At 40.2% G+C, this 24,601-nt stretch overlaps 1 protein-coding gene across 1 annotated transcript; it reads right to left on the bottom strand.

Moving 5' to 3' along the window:
- Window positions 1–566: 566 nt before the first annotated feature.
- On the bottom strand, window positions 567–23,818 carry EMB2771 (E3 ubiquitin ligase). The gene is made up of 37 exons (XM_087522602.1): window positions 23,411–23,818; window positions 22,698–22,761; window positions 22,182–22,266; window positions 21,817–22,088; window positions 21,387–21,492; window positions 21,153–21,310; window positions 19,858–20,045; window positions 19,719–19,788; window positions 18,990–19,160; window positions 15,658–16,145; window positions 14,429–14,888; window positions 14,026–14,355; window positions 12,921–13,004; window positions 12,255–12,347; window positions 12,071–12,130; window positions 11,148–11,246; window positions 10,838–10,978; window positions 10,468–10,548; window positions 9,730–9,801; window positions 9,279–9,350; window positions 9,081–9,174; window positions 8,914–8,996; window positions 7,628–7,684; window positions 7,459–7,536; window positions 7,225–7,346; window positions 6,959–7,119; window positions 5,547–5,623; window positions 5,361–5,474; window positions 5,141–5,242; window positions 4,372–4,512; window positions 4,101–4,274; window positions 3,069–3,132; window positions 2,846–2,991; window positions 2,624–2,772; window positions 2,412–2,490; window positions 2,221–2,319; window positions 567–1,211 (listed from the first exon to the last, which is right to left on the bottom strand). Exons 1-37 carry the CDS (start codon window positions 23,662–23,664, stop codon window positions 831–833), a joined length of 5,469 nt encoding a protein of 1,822 aa, XP_087378728.1. The 5' UTR covers window positions 23,665–23,818; the 3' UTR covers window positions 567–830.
- Window positions 23,819–24,601: the final 783 nt, after the last annotated feature.

Raw genomic sequence — 24,601 nt, 5'->3', positions numbered from 1 at the left:
CACAAAAACTTGGGGAACCAGAAAGTCAAACAAACAAAAATGTGAAATCATTGAGAACAAATTAAAAGCGCAGGAAATGGAAAAGATCAAGACGAGAGCCCCCGGTGAGAGAACCGCACAATTTGACCTCACTGGTAGAGGCCAGCGCACAAGTTTTCCATCGGAATATAGTGAACCAAAACACAACATGAAGTATCTACTCCCAAACTCAAATGCTCCTTTATGTAGAGTAAAATAAAAAATAGTAAAAAATCAAAAAATCTGAATTTTTTGTGATAAACTATGACAAATATTATATATGCTTGCAAAATGTCAACACGAAATGACATTCATGAAAGTAGAAGACAAAATCTATGTTCCAAAAATGCTAGTTTTGAAAACATTCTGGGGTGCTGATTTTGTTTTTTTAACACCTTCCACGAATATCATTTTGTACTGAATTTTTGCAAGCAAACAACATTTGTCAGACTTTACCACAAAAAAGTTTCAGAATTTTTTGAATTTGTTTACTTTTTTCGATTTTAATGTTTATAAACGAGCATTTGAGCTCAGGAGCAGAATAGGACTCTCGATCAAAACACTGCTTTTCTTTTTCTCTGAAGACCAAGGTTTTCTTTGTGTTTGAAATATTACACCTATCGAATGACAAATGCTGGGTGGGGAGGGGGGGGGGGGGGGGGGGGGGTACAAAATTAGAACAATTCCTTATGTTTTTTCCTCTACCGCCAAAGGCTTTCCAAAATTACATGCAGTACATCGAATAACAACATTAGAGCAACCTTCCAATCAACGCAGGCCTTGGTATTCCTTTGCATTTCCAGTGCTACGTTCTAGGACCTCATGGGCATCATCTGAACCTTCTCAATCTCCATCAACCCCACAAGATGTGTGGTTGGCAGCAGGAGACGAAGCAGTGGGAGCATGGACACGCCTGTGGGAGCTCTGCGCTTTATCTTTTCAACTGCGGATGCCACAACATGGGGAGGTGGGATGCTGTACCACTGGAGATACCAAGAGAGGAGCACCGCGTCGCTCTGAGTATCCGGCCATTTGCCTGTGCCCAAGTAACGGACAAAGTTGGCCTTGAGGTTCGGCAATTCCGCAAAGATGTTATCCACACGCTTTACGAGGGATTCCAAGAACGTGGCCTGTATTATGCCTCCACTTGAAATTCTGCCATCAACTAGTGCCCCGCTGTAGGCCAAGGCAACCTGCGTATTCGAAAGGAAAAACATGATATACTGTTACCAGAAAATTCCGAGTAATAGGTACAGGCAATCAGCAGAGACCGGAAATAACGATGATGCGAAACTAATAACTATAGCATCTGGTAAATTCGCCAGTTACCAGTACGGTGCCACAAACCAAGAGGGACCAAGTTTACAAATCCTAGCCAGCAAGCTCGTGGCAATTCTGGCCTACACAGGGATCTATAACATATTGACATGTGCAATTACGATGAAAAGGAGGAATATGTCTTTGTCTCACATGCCACGAAGATGGAAATTAACTGGTCATCCAGGCAGTGCCTGACACGCTAGTCTGGAAATAAAGCAGTCGGTCAATACTCCAGGGGGCAATTTGGTCCGCCTCCTGGAAATTGATGCAGAAAACCTGGGCAACCACTCTATGTGAAGTTTTTTCATATGGCTGGCATTGCCAGGACAGATGTTGAAAGGCCAAACATTCTGCAGCATGCCTCCGCATGTGTCCTTTGCAACCAAACCATCAAAACCACAGGACATCTTCTGGTGTACTGTCCCTTCTCACGAGCAACCATGGCGTGAGGTGCTTTCTTGGATCCAATCAACGGCATGACCACTTAACAGTTCGAGACCAGCCGTTGACCCAACCCCGGCGTCACTGAAGGGTGTATCCTCGATGCTCTGAAAGCAGCGAAACACTGCCATCTTCAACAGAGAGAGACACAGCAAGAGCATACGGCCTCCAGGCGTCACTAACGGCAGAGCCTAGTGCTTAGGGGTATGGCTAGTGTTGTGGTTGCAATTTGTCTGCTTGTAGCAAAGGCAACCTCACACTGATGGCCTACCACCACCCCCACCATTGTAAAAAAAAGAAAGAACATAACAGAACATGTAAAGCCAGTTTCTCTTACGGTGGCTGGACATTATCTTGGAACAGTTTTCAGAACCCCAAAAATAACCAGCCTAACCTGGTAACAAAGAGGAACAAGTCATATACAGAACACCAAGTACAAACCTTCAAGCTGGAAGGGAAAAGAGAGTCGTAGAAAGGAAATTGCCCGATCTTCAGATGCTCCCACATCGACTCAACTATTGTGTAAAAACTGATATAGACCTGAAAATGAAATATAATAATGACTAAATACACAGGAGACGATAAAGCATAAAAAGAGTCAACAAAACTGGAGACATGTTACTGTAAGAAACCTGTAAAATTGATGGCCTATCTTTGCTCATACATTCATACAGCACTTGAGAGCAAAAATCTTGAAAATTGCCATTAGATCTGCAAAGGGAAGTTACATTACAAAATAGAACAAAGACAAACCGGCCAAGTTGAATGTATACAGAACAAGCTATGTGTTATTCACTGCATGTATAAATAAACAAGAAAAACATCTACAGAATATAGCACTTGCCTGTCCTTCCATGATTCGCAACAGAGTTTTGCAAAAGCTATCAAGCTTGGATTGGCAGAGAATGTGCTTACTAGCTGATCAACTCTAAATGAACTATGACTTGCATGGTTTAGTTGAGTACTGCAGCTTGTTGATGGAGTATCACAAACCTGAAAATCAATCGAATTACATGGCAATATATACTTGACCTGAAACATGTCAAAAGTGTAACAAAACATTAACCTCATGCATTGCCCGTGAAAGTAAAGATTGGCATCCAATTGGATCATCTGAGTAGGAGCACGATCCAACTTTTCGTTTTATATATAGAACTCCGCCATTGAATGGATCAGGATCAGTCTTGTCTCCAGATCTCCACCATGGCTTGTCTATTTAAGTGGCATGAAATAAAAATATCATACAGATATTTTCTCAAAACTGTGAATTATTCAGAACAAGTTTGTACCTTCCGGTGTAATTTTTATCAGCTGAGGCCAATATCGAGGCCCACAAACTCGGACGTTCTTCAGCTGCAACATAATTAGCCATTTAGACTGCAATTCATGATCATATCGATTGTGTTCCTAATGAAGAAAAAACTAAAAGGGGTTCTGTTAAACAGTAGAACCCACAATTTTAATAAGCTGTGTCTGTATCTCCCAAATAATCCAAAGCTGATTATGGAAGTCTGTGTGACAATAAAATGTCCTTTCTCATGTGTGCAGATCCAAGCAGGTTTACAACATAGCAGGGATGTGCACCCAATATTTGAGGTATTCGCACTATTACTAGCATTTATAGCTCCTTTTTTACTGGACATATTGACAGCAAATGAGTGCAATGAAGAGCAGCGAATTCGGGCATCACTACATATGGAGTGGGAACCACTATTACATCAATGTGACATGCAAACAAGGGGATCATGAGTTGGGGGAAGATGCTCTCGGCAAAGTATCACAATTTATCAAATGGTCAAGATTAATATTTTGAAGAAAAAGACTAAAAATAAATTGCTGCCTAACTACTAGTTAAGTTCTCACTACGAGATCTGGTTTAACTTTTTATCCTACGAAACTACTCAGAGAAGGAAGAATAAATCTAACCATGATACACTACTTTAGTTGGAAGATTGGGCAGAATGAAGTGCAGCTTGCGGTGTACATATGGTACCTACGCTCATAGGACCAGAAAGAGGGCAGGAGTGACCATCCAAGTATTGAAGCACTTTTACCTATGAACAGTAATAATCGTCTCGAAAGTACTAAGACAGTGTGAAGTAACAATTATCTACTGCCTAGCTATACCAGGAATAGAATGTTATTTACGATTGCCTCACATGCATTTAGTTGCTTGACAGACCAGTAGGTTGGCTCCAACTTATTAGTTATTACATATTACAACATGTGGTATGTTAAACATATTTTTGCTTGTGTGAAAGATATTTCTTATGCAGCATATCAGTCCAAGAAAATTTATTATTGGATTCAAAGATACATACCACTGAGCGTTCTGGCAGAAGACACGGTGTCACGTCGCAGTAATTAGTCTCATCATAATACTCTGTTTCAGCGACTGTCACTTCAAGTGGGCAATACACCGGAAGTCCTGTATCAACATCTACTGTTTGAACCCGTCGAGGCTCTGTAGCTATAACATACAGGTGTCTGAAGGCCTATACAGCGCCATAAAAAGAACTTTAACTTGTTTGCCACAAGAGAAGAAACCATACCGCGACAAGCCCAGAACTCAGAAAGTAAAAGAGAAAATACCTGGAGATGGCAGCGATTGTCATTTGGTCCAGTAGGCAAACGTGGGTAAAGTGTGATCAACAGCGCAGCAATTGCACTGTTTGAAGTTGAAAATGAATGTGTGCCACCCCCAAGGAATAAGAACCCTATAGCCAAGCTTACCTACATCCCAGAAAAACCAAGTAAATCATCTGATGGATTTACCGATGTCCTCAGAAACCAAGCTATTATCATATGAAAATGGACATGAAATTTCTCGGTGATAAGCAGAATTTCTTATTTGTTTGTTAAAAATGATAATACGCTAACCATATGATATATCCATGTAGTTTGCAAACTTGAGCATTATCCAATCAGCTGTGGTAACCTCTACCAAAAACCTCCAGAATCAACACAATCAAATGAAATTTTTGTCTTCCGAAAAGATAACAAAATTACGACATTAAATTTGGACATTTGTTTTCCAAATCATTATGCATCATTTTCTTTAGTGTACAGTTTTAACAGGTAGCAGTATTCAGCACATTTCTCATATGAATGTACCATCAGCAAGTTATCTTTTTGACATGAAACGCAACCAAAATTCACTACTTTAGAGTCAAGAGTGAAATTTAGGATCCCAGAACCAGAGTGAATCCTGGCCCATGCCACTTCCAGCGAACTAGGCAAAGGCCAGCAGGTTGCCCCTTTAGACTTGTCAAATACGTAATAAAGTAACATGTCAACTCGTGGTCTTCCGGCCAGCACTTCAAAGAAAATATAGTTCATGACAACTAGTAACAATACTCACGGCCATCTGCAGTCCATAATTCACTTGTCCTTCTGCAGAACTTCTTCCCCTAAGATAGCGCAGCAAGCGAAAAGTTTGTAACTGTCCAGACCCTGCCATTACCTTATAAAAGGAGAAATGCAAATCACCAATTGTAATCCTTCATAAAAAGTGCATGAGACAACAACTATGAGGATGTACCATTTCTACACAGAATCACAACACATGAGTTGTCACTTACCACAGATAGAGAGAGAGCAATAAGATGCAAGCAGAGCTCAAGAGTTCCACGATCGACATATTGCAGCAATCCCTTTGGCAATATACTTGGAGTTTGAACAGATACGTGTTTAATCTACGTAAGAAAAGATTAATTATACTACCAGAATACCATATGAGAATTAAGATTGAATAGGCATATATGTACCTCATTGAGAAAATGAACAGTGTATGAGTAGAGTAGTTCTTGTGCATCACCGTTTCTGCTGCCTGCATACTTCAGACCTGGATCCATTGACAACTAAAGTCTGCTAAGGCATATGGATATTTACTGTGGTGTTCGGATGGTTAAACAACATCACGAAACCAGCCATGCACAGGCAACTTCAGTGAATTTAAATACATTATAAATGAAATCATTGTGTTATTTGATATAATGCAGCAAGGGTGAAAGAGCCAATATATAGACTACATGAGGCACATAACCAAGACTCTAAATAAGACAGGAACTCTGAGTCAGCAGCCATCAGAGCTTCTGGGCTAGGTTGAGGAGGAGCAAATCCTAGCCACGGCAGCGAGGATGCAGACACATGAGTCATCATGTCAAGCGACGACAGTATGGCAGTGGCCAGAAAAGCAGAAACATCAGGAGCACTGGCCAAAAAACACACTGGGAAAACAGGAGCAGACGATGACTTACTCATGTAGTGCAATCACAAATAGTGGAGACGTTAACTAGGAAGATAGTCATGTAGTGCAATCAGAAATAGTATGGACAGCTTCGGGGTAGTATTTAGGGTTTTGTACAGAATGCATTGAACCAAATGAAAAGGGACCCTGATAAGTGCCACACGTGTGACACGAACATATGGCAACTCTGAACATTTTCTATGGAAAGTTTAGTGACGCGAGGATGGCAACTTTAGTTGTAAAAAACGTCAGGGCCGGAATGCTTCGTGCCACACTTGTGGCACTTATCATTTGGGATGAAAGAAGAGTCATGTAGTGCAATCAGAAATAGTGAAGACATTAACTAGGAAGGTTTATTGAGCCTGTAATCAACATATACGGAACAATTCAACTAAGGCTGCATTTGGCATTGCGGTGGATAATACCATTTGCCCAACCACCTTTTGCCAACTTTAGTGTTTATTTCACCCCCTTTTGCCTACTTCTATGGCTAACTTTCTACAGCAAATTATAAAATAATCAGGACACGACACAATTCAGCAACCCCAAACTGAGCCTAAGCAAATGGCATTCTAAACCAATAGGATATGTTGGTCATGGTCAACCAGCAGTCCTGGGCTCATCCCAAGGCATTACTGGACTAGCAAGTCATTGTAACTACCAGTACAGTAATATTAGCAGGGATAGGGTATGAAGGACCTATAATCAACACATAAGGATGTGCTCGAACACAAGCAATCATTCAGCTAAGCAAATGGCATTCTGAACCAACAGGATGTGCTCGAACACAAGCAGTCATGGCACAATGACCACCAGCTAGCAAGGCTATTACTGCACAAGCAGGTCACTGTAACCAACTAGCCATCAATACAGTAATATTAGCAGGATATGGTAAAAAGAGGGATTCAAAAACAAACACTGGTTACCCACCAATTGCAATGCATGCTCCTGTCACAATATTAACGTAAGCTTGAAAAAGGGCTTCAGCATCAAACTCATCACAATCAATAGCCTCTTCACTCATACTGAAAACACCAACTTTAATAGTTTCAGGAATTTGAGATCCAATCCAATCTATAGTAGGTTGTATTCTGCAAAACCACATCATTATTTAGCTTGTGCTACCATTTACTGCAAGTATGTTAACATTTATCATAAAATCATATCAAGCCTTCAGATTGAATTAGTAACATTACCTGCTCCACAATATTAAATTCCGGGCTATAATGCGAAGCATAACAAAATCAGGTCTCACGTATTGCAAATCGAAGTGAGTATCGGGAATACTGAGTCTAGCAGCAATTTCTTCTGACTCTGCCTGTAAAATATGAACATGGCAATACAAACCAAGTAGGTTGTTGGTAGATAATGCAAAAAGTTTCTGTGGAAGTGAAAAGGGATTAAGGGACCCAAATGACTACGAAACAAACCTTCAGAAATATTAGGGCTAGAGCAATTATTGCTCCAGGTGCAGTAACATCAACATTTATCTGTGATCCATCCATCATCTGTACAAACGAGAACATAACAGTACAAATGAATGCACAGTTCAGGTATAACCGATGGAATGTGTCCATAACACAATGAATAGAAGATGACCTGTCCAGTGTTTCCGCTTTGATCATCAGCGGCTATTGTTGCATTTAGGAATTTTTCCTGGGAATATTAACAATTATAAGTATATGTAATTCATCAGCCAAATTTAAGTGTTTTACGAAGTGAAAAAAGACGCAGATCAAGCAAAAAAACTTGACTAACAAATATGGCACTAGTATCTTTTAGAAGTAGCTTTCAGTTAGGCCAAAGAGACACTAAATTAAATTAATTAATAAATAAGCAGACAACTTCCTTCAGTTTGAAGCTAGTACCATAAAAGGTATAGAAGAACAATTCTGTGCATGTTGGACAAGGTGATAAAGAAGGGTAAAGATAACGGAGAAACAATAGTAATGGGATCTACAGCCACACGTGACAGGGTTTGACCAGATTTTAGTGGCTCCATATAGTCAAGACCTACTGGAGCGTCCAATGCCACTTCCATCACCAAACTGGGTAGTTTATATAAAGAACTTGATATCTAAATGTACCAGTATTCTGCCAAATACTCCTAAACAATAATATTTTTGCCTTTCACTTTGTGAGATTAAATTTGGTACATGCGTGGGCGCTTGAGTTTACGGTTTACCCTCTGTGCATCTTCAAAAAACTTAAAAAGTTCATAGATGTGCATCATGTTACAATATGAGCACCTACATATACCTTGCACAGAAAATTGCAAAAAAGGTTCAACTTACTTTTTGAACAGTGTGACTGCAACCAGTCTTCTTTCTACATGAATTTTGATCATATTTTTGCACGAAGTTTGCAGCTCCACAAGTTTTCACATGACGCATTTTTTAGAATATTTCAAAATGCAAGTACCTAAACCCTAAACTTAAGCACCCACCCTTGCATGTACATTTGCTTTTCCCTTGCTCAAAACAGCATGAAAACTAGACTCTTGCCAACACAAGTTTGAGAAGGAACTTGCTGAGTCAGTACAACTGTACGACGCAATTGAAAACTGGGTCTAGCAAATCAATTCAGCCATGGCTTGGTAGTGAAAAGGTGTTTACTTATACCCACTTTGATTGGTTATCAGAAGGTGCCATTTTGTACCTGCTTTCTCATTTCATCCTATATGTGTGAACATCTGATATCACAAACTTAAAAGTCAAATATTTGCAGCTATTAACATGTGTCAATTATGTGCTGTGAACAAGAGCATGCACATAAACAAATTAATCATCAATCACTGTGGAGTAAGACACATCAAGAAAGAAGCACTTTAAAGGGCTCTTGAAACACCAAATATAGAAGAGTACAGAGCTACAACAAAATCTTACATGGTATACTTCTTTACTGCCAATGTACTCAAAAAGCCGATCCAGAAAAGTGTCCATGAATCCAAATGCATCACTTCCACGGCCTTGGGAGAGAAAAAACTGTTATTTCTGCCAGGATGCCAGTTCAAGGTACACAACATGTATTTTTGTCATAAAATGCAGTTCACCTAAGGCAACAAATCCTAATGCAGAGCCTGCAGCAACAGCATACCCTTCCCTTTCTAGCACATTATCACCACCACTCCTTCGGCCAATCTCACCCTGCAGGAAACTCATTGGCGCAGGCAATATAAGACCTTGTAACAGTAAAAGAAACTCGACACAAAAAAAGAATCTGTACTTAATAGGACATGCGGACAAATTACCAGAAGTATCTTCATGGTTAATGCATGTGCTGAACCTTCATATAGAAGTCCAATTCCCATTACTGCTGCTGACTGGATCAATAGAAAATGGTGCGAGTATAAGGACAAATGGATATGTAATATCACATGCTAGCAGTCATGTAAAGTTAGCTCAAGTAGCGCATTTTAGAAAATGGCCCAATACAAAAGGATTACCACAACAAAGACTGAGTAAAGTTATTATCATGAATCTCTATGCAACAAAACCACGACAAGACCAGACTAACAAAAATTGTCTGTCCATACTAGTTATAGTCCATACTGTTAAACTCATTATAATGTATAAACAACCAAACTTGTACACAATTTCTGAAGATATGTTATAATCAGCATACATATTCACCAAACATTTTAACACATAATTCTTAAACTAGAAGTTGAATAACAAGAAGGCATTATCGATCAGTGTTACCTGCAGAAGTGTTGGTAGTTCCAACTCTGGTGTAGAAGATGGATGGCGAGAGGGAACATGGAAGTAGAGCATCTGAAAAGTTACCATAAACCATATCAATGTAAATCATTTCGAGTTAACGATACGGCAGCATATCAGATTATCCCAGAATTCAAATGACTATACAGTAACAATAGCAGGTCAGATCTGAACTTTGACAACGAAGTAAACACGATACAACCGAAATAACTTAGAAAGCAACAGGACCAAGCTATGAGCTCCTTCCCCTATCCTTTGCTGTGGTGGCCATGCCCAGTTCTTTTCAGCTTCTAGGGGGCTTATGGTGAAAAGGAACCGAAGCCCACATGAACTCGATTTGGACCAGTTTCTCAGGCCAGCCAAGCACAATCCCTTCACATTGGAATTCACCAACCGAATGAAGGAATTGATGGGCTTATTTTCAACAGGGATAAGGGTGGCTCATTTCCAATGTGAAGGAATTGGTGGGCTTGGGTGGCCTGAGAAACTGGTCCAAATAGTGATCTTTTGGGCTTCGGCTCTTTTTCACCCAAAAGCCCCCCTAGAAGCTGAGCAGAACTAGGCCTAAATTGTCCCTAGGTGTGTCCCCGTCAACATCCTTCTAACTACACACCAAACAAGCAAACAAGCACATTCTTGATGGAGAAATGAACATCAAATTCCCCACATCAACCCAGATAAGAAGCACATAATAAGTCCCAATAAAGTGGCATCTAGTACCTTCGAAATTGCAGGGTGCATTGTTCCCCTATGAGATGTTGCCAAACCAAGTAACAAACCAAGTGTAGTTATATCATGCTCCTGCAATGAGATATTAGATAAAATTATGCCATACTCCTAAAAAACGAAGACTTGCAATTTGGCAGAAAATAATATCATAGACCAGTTTTCTCCTAACACGTCAAGAATAGAAGTGCTTCCTCAAAACAACAACTGATCAAGAAAATGAAGGTGCCAAGTAGTATGACATGTTTCAAGGGGGGAATGGATACATTAACACAAAAATAAGTAGATATAATTATCTTATGAACTGGACAATCAAAGAAGAAGAATGAGTCAAGCTAATTATCTTCTTGATGGGCTGTAAAACCTGGGAGAGATATCGATAAGCATCAGTCATTGTTAAAACTCGTAGATGCTCATGCAGACCGAATGCTAGAAGCAGACCAGCATGAGTAAAATTTGGTTCAGAAGGTCTATTGTATTGTATCCAGGTTCTCAGCATTTTCTCCTGAAAAACACAAGAGAATAAGGTTGAATCATAACTATAGAAAACACAACAAAGAAGCAAAAAATATTTGATCGAGTCTGCAAAAAGTGTGCAGTATTTTTTTTCAAATAGGAAGAAAATTTGCAGTTTTTGCTACAGCTGGATAATCACTCTGTGTGTGCTAGTTTACCTGAAAAGGAGCAAGCCTCAGGCCAGCAGCTACACCATTATGAAACTCAGCCCAAGAACCGAATTCTGAGACACTTCTGGTGCTTAGGTCAAGATTAACCTACATAAAGTAGTAAAACATAGAACAAACACAAGTGAGAATTAGGAAGCTAGATAAAGCAATGTTGTAGAAAGTTGTGTGACTTGTCCCAACTGTAGTAGGACTTACAATTCATCATTCCACACATATATATCCATATTCCAAATTTGATGATGAAACGAGGTGAGGTAGAAGTATTAGATCTCTTCAAACTGTGAAGTGTATTACGTATATATAATAAACTTGGCACGTTTGTACCATCTAGTCCAGGGTTGGCCCAAAAAGTCATTTACTACTGTATATATATTCAGTAGCTAAGAGCAAGTACAATAAGGTGATGTAAGCAGGCTGTAAGGATTAAAGTATTATATTTTTGCTGAGTTGGATGAGAGAGAAGAGGAGAGCAAAGGGAAGCGGGTTGTAGATTAACAGCCAGCTGCAGCACACGCTTCAAGAAACATTGTGAGTGTAAGGTGGGCCATGCATTAATAAAGTAGTATTTCTTACTAACTAGCTACTATACATGTTGGCTATTAGGTTGGCTATAGGTGACGTGACAACTCCATATAGCCAGCTGTTGGCTACACTATTAACATGCTCTAATGGAATCAGAAAGAAGTGATCATTTCTTCTCTTTCTCTAACACAATACTTTTCAAGGAACAAAACAAGTTGATTATAGACTATAGCACAGTATTAATAGTAGGTGGCATTAACAGCGGCATTGAATTTATTTATAGGATGGTGCACAGTATGATGCTATGAAGTGAGATCAACACTGCAGTTAGCAAAATCTACAACAACAAACAAAACAAACTGAAATTGCAAAAGAAACGAAGATATTACTGTTGCGTTCTGCTGTGCAGGCAACCGACCAGCCAAAATAATCTTTGGAAAAACTAGAGCCTGCAGGGAAAGCAAATGGTACCATAACAGGAGGACAACGTGAGTACCAGGAGTGCTAAAATGTTGAATAAAATACAAGTACCAACAATCCTAGATATAATGACACACTGGTATGAACTCATACCTCTGTCAACAAAGTGTAAGTTGTAGCCAAAGTAAAAGCACCACGTCCAAATGGTAAAGCTGTTGTCCTTTGTGCAAAATTCCATAGTTGTTGCTGAAATACAGGAAAGAACATTGCAACAAGGACATTTATAACCAGTGATATCCAGAAAGGCACGCATATACCCTGATAAAAAAGGCTGATTTTGTGTTTTTCTCTTGTGATATACAGTACTTAAAAACAATGAAACAATGTGATAAAGGAAAGAAAGGTGTACATAGGGAAGTATCAAGGTAATGGAAGAAAGCTGCAGCAGCAATCGGAGCACAATTCAGAACATTCGAAGTTGAGCTGTGGAGCAGTTGTCGTTAGGTGAACAATAGTTCAATATGATAATACATTATTCATGTAGCTAATACGTATACTGGAAGGTAGATCCATAGCATCCTGAAGCCATTCGCTAGATCAGAGGATGCAATTTGATGTTGGTCCTCCCCCCCCCCCCCCCCCCCCCAAAAAAAAAAGCGCCATATACAATAATACTAAGATTATTCAAAAGAGTAACTGTCACAGCCCACATTCTACATCTGATCCTGATTTTATGATAGCCTAATTTAGTCGAATACAATGGGCTAAAAGTGTGCTATCTAATCATGACTCATGAGCAAACAGCAAGAAAGAGAATACCTGTTGTAGGTCCTGATCGGAGGCAGTAGGGTTAGTGGATGTTTGTATGGCCACTGGTCTTGCTGAGCATAAGAGACGTCTAACCTAGTAGAAACAATATGACAGAATAAGAAAAGGAAGTATGAGTATATAAAAGGCACTGCCAAAGATTGAAGCAGGCATCTTAGACAAGCCAGGTAATGTTCTTGTTGTGAAAATATATAAACCATAGAACAAAATGTAAAGCAACAGACATATCATTGACACGAAAATCACCTGTGGATCAAAAAGTTATGGTGGATACTGGCTATTTAAAAAATATTATTCGCAATTACCCAACATTTTAACAGTCAGATCTGATACAGTCCATGCCAAGTGTTAAGTAAGTCCGAACAACAGATATAAAAACTCTGACTGCTTTTATGTTGCACACCTTTTTAACAGGTTCAACCAGCCTTTTATTAACTTTAGTTCAGTAAGGAAAACCCTAAAGATGAGCAGATCCATGTTCAGTTCAGGTTCAGATGTACCCAATGTAGAACATGTTAAGTGCAAAATAAAATAAAGATCACATTGTACTAACTGTACAAAAAGACAAAAGACTGTATTCCTCTTTTGTAGTAATATATAAGTCATCTTTTCTCCTTTTTTATACATTGCACATATGATCATCCTTGTGCACAAATTTCTGCATGAACACATATTCTAATCTGTGCAGAACATTTGTGCATTTAACAAAAATGCAAAAGATTCATCAGTGTAGAACATGTATACTGTGCATCTGCAACCAAGTGCGCAAAAATATGATCATACTGCACTGTAGGGAAAGAAGACAAAAAAATCATAAACATTGTTTGACATATAAGTCAACTTCTTATCCTTTTGTACAGTGGACATGTATTTTGCATATGTTGCACATAAGATTAAATTTTTGCACGTGCATATCTTCTAATGTGTTCAACGTCACAAACCAAAAATGGACCATGTGAAACTGAGTTCGTAAAATCTGATCTTAATAACTGTAGGTGGGCTAACATGTAAAAACACTAGAATTTTAATACATGATGAAACAAATAATTTGCTCGATAGTAAGAACAAACTCCTGGTACAGAAAAACTGAACAAACCTCATTTAAACGCAGGTCACGACCGTATCGTAGTTGTGTTGTTGAGGTGAAGATGTGTTCCATGCCATCCTCAACGGATCTATAGACAGCATCAGTATCCTCAGAATTCAAAACCTCTGATGTAGGGACGTCAGATGCAGTTGGTATAGTTACAGGTTGCAAATGCAGCATATATGGGACTGAAATTGATGTCAACTTATCGTTGTTCCCAAACCCAGTTTCTTTCCTTGCTGAACCCATCTTTGCTGTAGCTAGATCTTCCCTGCCCACAAGAACATAAGCAGGTGCAGGCCAGTCATCTGGAGGAGACTCACGGCATTTGTCCAGTGCCTGTAACATGAAACCGCATATTAAAAGAAACCCCATAGCAGCATATAACAAATGGCAAAGATAGCATACACACATGGCGGAGAACAAGAGATACACCAATCGGTAGCAAGTCCAATTGCTGACGCCCAAACTTTTCAGCAACCATAGCCAGAACAGCAAGTTCCTCGGTATTTCTCGCTGAACCATTGGCAACTTCACAGTATACACCAGATGAGAGATTACTCCCTTGCCTTTCTGCTCCCAGTAACAAACTATAAAACGAAACCACTTTCCTACCCCAGCTCACAGCAGAGCCTTTCTGTTTGCACATTAGAGCAGGAATGTCATCCAAATTCGACAAATGACAACCATGATTCAGACAGTTTTCAAACCAACGAAACAGACACGGTGGAGTTTTCAAAGCAGTAGCAGAAGCTAGGGAATGGAAGTCCACCAAATTGTGGGGAAAGTCCCTGCAATAATAATCTACATAGCTGCTTTCGCCCAGGGATGAAGCAACCCTACATAACAAGGAGGCAAGACATCCTAGATCCCTGCAAAGACAAACCACAAACCCAACATAAGTTAAAAGAGTCGTAGAGAGTACTGCAATATACTCCCTCCGTAAACTAATATAAGAATGTTTAGATCACTAAAGTAGTAATCTAAACGCTCTTATATTAGTTTACAGAGGGAGTACATTATAACAACACAGCACTGACATATATGCAAAGAAGTCTCAAGTCATTCAAGATCACACCGAATCTCAACACAGTAATCTAAGGAAATTAGCATCACCAGTGCCCAGAAACCTAAGAAAATTACCACTAGAGAGTAGCTAAGTTTTGAGAATATTTGGAAAGAGGTTTATACAATTGTAACTGCGGCTAGAACAGACTCACAGAGATGGTTTGATCTCATTTACATAGTAATTGACATATGAAACTGGGCACTTCAGAAATAACTACCATGGATTACTGTTGTTACAGAATCAACTCGCACAGGTCAACATACTATAAACTACTAATACCATATATCTAGGAGTCTACACATGAAGATTTTTCTTTTTTCCTCCTAATTGTATTGACTAAATTATTAGCTTCAGGGAGAATAAGGAACATAAAGAACCATAATTGTACTCTATATGAATTTGATTTGTCAGACTATAAGAATGAAATACATTATGCATGGAACAAAAGATATGCCTAAACATTTACAGTCTCAATAGATATGTACACCAAAACAAGCATCAACATGGTTGACATTTAGATAGGTAATATTAATAGCCCGTTTAAGAAAAGAAAAAGGATAAACAGGACTTACTGTTTCCGCAATACATTCAGCTTCAGGTTCTCATATAGGGCATGCAATGTGTCTAAAGTTTCTCTCATAAGCCAAATATAGAATGCCGCATCTGAACTATGTTCATCTTGGAGGAAGGAATGAAAGCCTATGCTGCTAGTACCATATGACATGGGCAAAAATGATGTGCCCGAGATTGGAGATCTTTTGCAGTACTGAGCATGGTATTTGCTGTCGATCAAAAAGTCCCAAGCAGTACTAGACGATGTGGATGATTTAGTTGGCAAAATTCGTTCATATTTTGCGCAAGCTTTTGATATTTCATAGCTAAAAGATTCCCACTCTGAATCCACATGAGAGCTCGAACACAGGCAAGCAGGATCATTATCACCCCAGAGAAGAGAAACAAAATGACTGTAAAAGCACATCTGCAGGCCCTCTGCCATAGCAGTTATGCAGTCACTAACCAAAGAAGATGTAGGATATTTGCGTAATGAACATCTGAGCATCTGCAGAAAGAAAATACGTAAAATAAACCATAAGATCAACTGAATAGTAATAACAAAGCCATACAAAATCAGAAACAACAGTGAGGAACATCACAATTAATCGAAACACATGTATTAAGTTTTAGCTATCCCTTTGTATGTTGGAGTAACTTAACTGATATTATTGTAGCAGTTCACATAGCAGCTGATGAACTGCAGAAAAAACAAAAATGCAAACTGGAAATCAAAATATCTGGTAGACTAGAAGAAATTTGCCACGCGAGACACAGCTTATGCTGGAAATATGAGTACCCTGACAGTAGGCTTAAAAGTCTCTAAAGGGTCAGAACTGCAATCCTAATTATTATAATAAACGATTAAGTATGAAGGCACCATTGACAGGGAGCTACTCCCCCAACCCAGCCGCCAATCAAGCACCCCCCCCCCCCCCGGCCTGTAACCTCCTGCCACAGCAGGCGAACATTGCTTGCCGGCAACCGTGTGACTTGGCTTTGGCTTTGGGTCCACCACATTCCTACAACCTCTGTCGAAAGATGTAGATGATGATGATTTGCAGGTGCCAAAGCGCAAGGATTGTAGCTGCCGACCACTGTGCAGAGGAAAGACTGGCAACATGACGCTCAGGCGGCTGAAAGTGACAGCTCCAGCTCTGAGGACCACCACACGGCTGGGTACAAGAACACAGTTGGGTGCCCAGCGCACCAAACTACCCATTGGGTCCATGTCCATCCGCCCATAACTGGCCGCGACCCTGCCCTCCATCCAGGCACCATGGAACACTCATGTATGGGCCAAAGCCGCAAGAGGCTTCTCCACCATGCAGTTTCTCCCCACAAGGAACAACAGCTTGGGAAACTCTAAGCATCAGCCAGCTTGTAATGTATATTTGCCATTGACACCATGAAAGGTGTCGCGACTTGCTCGGCCTGTGGGTTAATGAGTTCCAGATGTTAAGCTTCATGCACTAGCCAACGCAACCAAAAGTCCAAACTAATGGAAAGGGCTAGGCAATCCACATATACACTTCAACACCCCATCTCATGTGTGACGCGGGAAGTCAACACCTAAATAGACTCGGAGGTATGGCTTAAAAGGCCTATACATGGACACAGAGGGGGCAACAACAATTTTTGGATAAATTACGAAATCCAGGACTTAAACTCAAGACCTTAGGTCCTGATTCCATGTTAAGCTTCATGCACTAGCCAACGCAACCAAAAGTCATAACTGATGGAAAGGGCTAGGCAATTCACATATACACTTCAACGCCCCTTTCACGTGTATGACTCAGAGGTATGACTACATGGACACAGCGGGGGCAACAACAAATTTTGGATAAATTATGAAAGACAGGACTTGAACTCAAGACCTTAGGCTCTGATACCATGCTAAGCTTCATGCACTAGCTAATGCAACCAAAAGTCCAAACTAATGGAAAGGGCAAGGCAATCTACATATACACTTCAACACCCCTTTCACGTGTGACGCTGGAAGTCACCATGTGAATAGACTCAGAGGGGGAAACACAATTTTTAGATAAATTGCAAAAGCCAAGACTTGAACTCAAGACCTTAGGCACTGATACCATGTTAAGCTTCATGCACCAGCCAACGTAACCAAAAGTTCAAATTAATGGACAGGGCTAAGCAATCCACATATACACTTCAACAGCCAACGTGCTGCAACAGCTCACAACACACGGCATCACGATGAGTGTAATATGTGCACAACAAACGGTCCTATTTTGTCACACTTCGAGTGACAATCTCATTCCACCTAAGGGATCTCGAAGCTCCTCGGCAATGCATCTGGCCTCCACATTAACTTCGACAAGAGCCTGGCTAAACCCACCAATTGCGACGTTGACAAGATAGAGGAGATCACTCGCTTCTTTGAGCGCCAGATTGTTGGTTTCCAACTCAAGTACCTAGGAGCTCCAATGTCGGCATGTTGGATGTCCTCTTCCAGCAAGCCCTTGTTGACTGCATAGCGAACAAGCTGCCCACCTGAAGGTATGGTGCCTTGCACTACTGAAATCAGCTCTCTCGACCATCCCAGTCCACCAGTTGCTACTTGCTAAGTCTTCACCCTAGAGAAACTTCGAGCAGATTGACAAGGATCAACAGAGGCTAGCTGTGGGCATTGTCATGTCAACTGGAGCAAGATATGCAGCAATCCATCTATCCATCTCAGGGGACTTGGCATCCACGATCTACCATGGATGGGGCTTGCACTACAGTTTGTTGGCTATGTCTGAATCATATCGACAATACAGCATGATGCCTAAGTGTAGGCGCAAGAAATGAAATGGCAACGGCAATCGAGATCTTGGGCTAAGGACACCCCCAGTGCTATAGGCATGGCGAGCATGATGTAATGTCATGCTTTGGCGAACGGTTTATGTGATTCAGCCTGTGGGTCCTGACACCCTTCACTGGCGATGGAGCGTGTATACTACCAAATACATAGCATCAGTATTTCACTATTTCTCCATTGTATAATATACAGCGCAACCATACAGAAATCTAAATATCATGCACATCACACCTAAAGATCTAGTGCGGAAGCTAGCAAGCTTCTACCAGAAGCAAGATTACCAAAATGATTTACTAAGTAAACTGAAAATACATGCTGAAATAACAAATAAAGGAACATAAGAAATCCAAAAGCTCTGCAGAACATATAATCAACACACAGCTAAGGATCGATAAGCTTCTAAATAATATTAATTGCACAGTAAAAGAAAAGGAGAACTAGCATAGTGCTAGACAAATATGTGTGGGGCAAACCAAATGAATAATTTTGACTTCAAATACAGAGGGGAGGGATACATGGACAACCTACCAGGCCACTGCTGCATGTTACATTTACACGACCTTCAACAGCATCTGCTATGCTTGTGATCTTCACACTAGAGTACAATTTTTTAACCTCAGAATTTAGCTCATAATTTGAGAAGACACCCTTTCCAAATTCAGTAGGAAGACTGTAGCTGCAGAGGCACTGCTTTCCAGACTGCACTTCACATATAACAGGGGTAAGAATTACTTCTGATATACGAACTGCTGATTGATGACAAGATCTGAAAAAGCAATGCAATCTAACAAGAATAAATATGCTTAAAATTACATCTTGAAAAGAGACATGAGGGAGAGTGACGTTGTGGAAGTCCTAGCAATGTCCTTTTTCATTAAACTTTATGACCATGATAGATTTACACTGGAAGTATTTTATTTATCAGACAAGCCAACAAAAGGTATTATGTTCGATAACCAAGCAACGAGGCTTGTTCGTTTTCATAATCTCTTGCTTACTGAGTAAAATTTCAACATTCACCTCAGACCGGAAGGTCCAAAGGTCAAGTGTGTGAATGACGGAATGTTAAACAATAACATCAATAGTCCCAGGCAAGTGGTCCCAGGAGACTAGCATGCAAATCAAGGCCAGCTGGGCATCATTCAGGATAGGAGGATAAAAACAGAAGAAAGTTGACTTTATAATCATATCCATGTGATAAAAAAAGAAGTGCAATGCTTGCAGTGTGATCTTACATATATAGAAAAAAAAACATACATAAAGAAGTAGATCATTCTCAGGAGTCAGAATTAGGATGTCTGTAAAGGGAAGGAGTCCAACCCGTGCCCTGCAAGGTACAAATCAGTAATATTAATACTAGTCGATTGAGTATCCAAAACCATGCGCTAAAATCTACCTTGGGCGAGTTACGACAACTGGTGCAGCAGCAAATGCAGGGATGTTCCAACTTATGTGTGATTTAATATCGCCAAATGCTTCTTCATTAGACTCATCTGCTTGAATCCTTACAGCAAGCAATGTTTTTTGTTCATGAAGTAAAAAACAAATTATTGGCATCCCATCAATATCAGTTGCCAAGAACACCTGGTAAGAACAACTGAAGTCAATTTCAAGTAATAACAAAACAAAAGATGTTGCTACTGCAAATATCACAAAGTAGAACATAGGAGAAAAAGGAAACTGCGGAGACAGATATAAACCATCAGCTAAACAGGTTTGAATGTCTCTTATTCTAAATTTTATAAAGCATGCAACAAGCACTAAGGAAAATGGACGGCCTATTCATCCAACTGATCTAAGTGGTCATAAATAGCTACACACTAAGAAAGGAAAGGTTAAAATTACTATACAAGAATTGCAGAAACATAATACAGCAGAACCATTTACATGCTATATTAAAAACACGATGTTGATAAAATATAACGAAATTCTTAATAGTTATAATGCATATAATGCAATAAAATAAAGTCAAACGATACATAATAGAAGTGACCACAATAAATAATATTGACATGCCTAATTGCAAAAAAAAGTAAAGCCTTTTCGGTGTGAGAAAATTTGTACCGTGACTACAGTTGAGTAAATATTTGCTCAACAGAAACAGAACTAAGTCTTGTGTCATATGAGCTCGTATAATGGCAGGAAGGGGATAGAGGATATAGTGAACACTAGAGGAAGCAGATAAAGATGAAATAATTAAGTAATATCCTAACTTAATTCACATCTACGATTAGTTAATCCAAAACTAGGATGTATAAACATTCAAAAAAGAAAAGAGAACTGTAGTTTTCAATCATATTATACTTCATGTCCAGATCTTCTTCTCGATTTGGTACGTTGAATCATGTTGCAAGATAGGTACGCTATGTGCACTAATTTGGTATATACCAAAATGATCACTACAGCCTACAGGTACCCCTTTTAGATCAATGCTCTTAACAGCACCAAAAAGGATATATATAACTCAATTGCTTAATCACGCAGAAAATAAATAAAATAACATGCCTGAAAATTACACCAGCATTTAAGAAAAATGGGTAATTTCTGAGCTCTGATAAGGCAGATCTTTTCAAAGCAAGGTTAAGCAGCATACAGGAAAGAATAGAAGGAGAACAAAGATGAAAAATGTGCTAGAGATAGAAAGCATGACACAAATGGAATTTTTTAAACATATAATTAGAATGGAGCAACCTTACTAGCAGCAGACTGGGAGCATTTTCCCTGCCATATCTTACGAAATGCAAACTTATGCTGGGAAATATCACGGGGAATTGATAACATCGCATTATCATCCATTGCTTCCTGGTAAGTTGCACCATCAACTTGCCAAACAGAATGCTGAAATTTTCCTGCACAAGAAAAGATAAATGCATATCCGGCCATAAAAAGACGGGAAAGTACAGCTCAAGAAGCCTACAACACTACCTTTATGATATGATGCCATTAGAGGTATTCTATCACTAGTCCATATAGTCTTTTCATCAAAATCTTTCATCATACTTAATCTGCTCCTTTCTTCAAAATATGTTGCCTGAAAGTGGTTGATCGATTACGTAACGAAAAAGCATTGGCGGTAAAAAAAATGATCATACTCTTATTGATGACAATTATGAAAAGCCATCCAGCCAATAATCTATGGATCAGGTAGCAAATTTCTACGGTCTGCACATGCCCTGATGTGATAGGCAGCAATTCCCTGCTAAAATGCTATCACATGAGTAACTATGTCCACCCTTGTATTTTTCACATAATGGTAGTTAGCAACCAATCCCTTTTCTCAAGGGAGAGAAATCAATCCCTTGACAATCCACCAAGTGTACATGAAGTATAAGGAAAACTAAGTTCATAAATATACCTGAGGCACTTCAAGTGGATGTTTCAAAATGAGATGAGAAGAAATAATGGTCCCATCAGATTTATTGGCCGACTCCGGCGTTTGGGCTTGGCATGCAACATTGTAGTTCAACCCAAATTCCTTGTTAGGACGAGTTAAATCCCGTGCATTTAGCAGTGAACTAGAGGATGATACCATGCGGCCTCCATCAGAAGATTTCTGAAGTAGAATACCGAATGGAAGAGACCATATTGATGAAACAGCATATGGCAGTGGAATACTAACAACCTCGCCTGCAACACAAAATGTTTATACTATAAGCACGAGAGTATTAAACAGTTCAGTGCTATGCCATTCAGCGTTATAGTAAAACAAGATAGTCTCACCAGTTACATCATATATAGATAAAGTATCAACTTGAAGAACGCACAGAAGGGCATCACTGAGTGCCTCCATACGACACCAGCAGGCCTACATTTCAGGTTAGGATGTGAAAATGAGCACCTATTGTAAGCAGCATGATTACAATTCAATTTCCATCGTCCATCATTAATTAAAAGTGGTGTGGAATAGAACTTAATTGATGAGTATCTCCTTCTTTAGTAGACAGTTTAACATTGGAAAAAAATTGAGGTCCAGAAGAAAAGTTGAATATATAAGTATGCTGGTAATAAAAAAACGGGTGAAGTACATTGGAGGGGACATTGCATTGAGAACCACATCCAGCAGAGGTTTTGAGTGTCAGTCATTGCCAGTTCAGCTTTGTTATTTCTAACTCGGACAAGAAATAAACAACTACTACCTCCGAAAAACGTCTTATAATTTGGGACAGAGGAAGTATATGCAAAAATTCTAGGAAGACTGTAATTTGTTAAACAAGGAAGACAACAAAATCAATGTACCATTATGACTGTATTTGGAGAAGCGTATCTTTTGTTTACTCGAGAACCAGTACTCCATATAATCCTGCAAGACAGGAGAGACATAAACAGGTCTTACTGGCTAAAAGAATCCAACATATACAAAATGTAAGACCAATTAGAGTATAACAAGTTTTAAGTAAGTTTGGCATCCATTTAATGCAATTGGAGCTCCATGAAAGCTCTTTTGATGGGTTTTCATCTAGTTAACTGGAAACAAGCAGATGAAATCCCTTTGGTATGGAGGAGATGCAAGCACATATCGCAGTCTTTTGCTAGGATAGGCAAGGTTCATGCCATGCTTTTCGAAGAAATCCATCACTGTGCACGCAAGCTCTTAGTGCTTGATTAACAAGTGTGAAAAAATGATTTGGTGTTGGGAACAGGAAATTAGCCTGCTGGTATGGAGACTTTTTAACCTCCCACCAACCGGAACTCAAATCCTGAGACAGACCGACACCAGTGCCATGACCTTGTTTGGTGAATGCGGGAGCTCCCGGTCAGTTTAAAAACAAAATGATTTGGTGGCCATTATAGAAAATGAAAAAACAAAGCCGTGGGGCTACGACTACCTAAACAGATTACTATGTAGCAAAGTAGTGAGTGGAGTTCAACAATGGTTTCCCGACGTTCCTAAACAGATTACGCAGAGTAGATAAGAGGGTGGGGGGGGGGGGGGGGGGGGGGGGGCGTACCGGTTGCCGCGTATGAAGAGCTCGTGGTCGCCGTCGGCGACGGAGGAGGAGGCGGCCTCGTCCTCAGGGGCGGGGGCGGGGGAGGCGGCGACAGAGGGGTCGAAGAGGAAGTAGTCGTAGTCCTGCAGCGGCCGCGCCTCGGGGCCCCCGCCGTCGGCCTCCTCGGCGGCGAGCCCGTGCGGGCGGAACTCCCGCAGCACCGTGAGCTGCCGCGACCCGATCGCCGGCGCCATCTCCCTCTCCGGCGGCGGCATAGAGGAGGAGGGAGGAGAGTGGGGAGGCAAAATGTGGTGTCGTCTCGCCCGGTGAGGGGAAACCGAGCTCCGTCGTCGCGCTCGCCGGGGGCCTTCCAAATTTTTTGCCGCGGCGAAGGAGGAAACTGAGGAACCCTAGTGGGGGGAACGAAATTTTTCTTTTCGACACAAAGTGGGGGGAACGAAATGTGGGGCATTGAGTTGGGCTTAGGCCCATTTTCCTAGTGGGCTGAAACGTGGTATACCGCACTTTCCTTCCAACGACAATATGGGTGCTACCGTGCAAAAAAAATTATTTAAATAAAAACAACTGCGAGAATATACAAGTTTCTTTTTCGAGGAAAATATACAAGTTATATGTCTACAATCTCACGAATAGTGTCCGAAAGTTCAACATCAAATTCAATTTATGCATAAATAAAAATACAAATTTGGCGTGAATACAAAAAAGACAAAGCACAAAAGACAAAAATTCAAACAGTGTTCATAATGTATGAGATTTTGAGCTTCGTCGTCGCGCTCGCCGGGGGCCTACAAAATTAGTCCATTCAAATTTATTTGTGAAACTTCCCATGAACTTTTTTTGAACTGGGTCAAAAAATTGACGGGTTGTTGTGGGCTCATCCATGCAATTAGGCACTCTTCATCAATCTAGGGCATGTTTGCGACTGCTCCGCTCCACGAAAATCAGTTTTACTCCACCAAATTCTCTTTGAAGCAGTTTCACACATGAGTTGCGGCTCCACTAAAGAGAATTTTTGGCTTCCAGTTAACTCCAGCTTCAAGAATGGGAATTTGGTGGAAAGGATCTATTTGATTGGCTGGCGCGCGAAGAAATGAAGGGTATTCACTTACTGGTGGTAGTGGTGGATGTATTTTTCCCCAACTTCAGTTCCTAGAGTTTTTTGAAGCACCCTCCGAAGAGCTTCACAAAAAA

Source organism: Triticum urartu, chromosome 1A, assembly GCF_056163025.1.
Source record: "Triticum urartu cultivar PI428250 chromosome 1A, HENAU_Tu73, whole genome shotgun sequence".
Classification (NCBI taxonomy): Eukaryota; Viridiplantae; Streptophyta; class Magnoliopsida; order Poales; family Poaceae; genus Triticum; species Triticum urartu.
This window is presented reverse-complemented; position numbering and strand designations above follow the sequence as displayed.

Bases quoted from the DNA above. Each gene is read 5' to 3' on its own strand.
- EMB2771 (XM_087522602.1), bottom strand. From the start codon at position 23,664: ATGCCGCCGCCGGAGAGGGAGATGGCGCCGGCGATCGGGTCGCGGCAG. The intron at 3,133-4,100 runs GTATGTATCTTT...ATTATGTTGCAG, and splicing joins TTCTGCCAGAACGCTCAGTG to CTGAAGAACGTCCGAGTTTG. The intron at 2,992-3,068 runs GTACAAACTTGT...CCACTTAAATAG, and splicing joins GATAAAAATTACACCGGAAG to ACAAGCCATGGTGGAGATCT.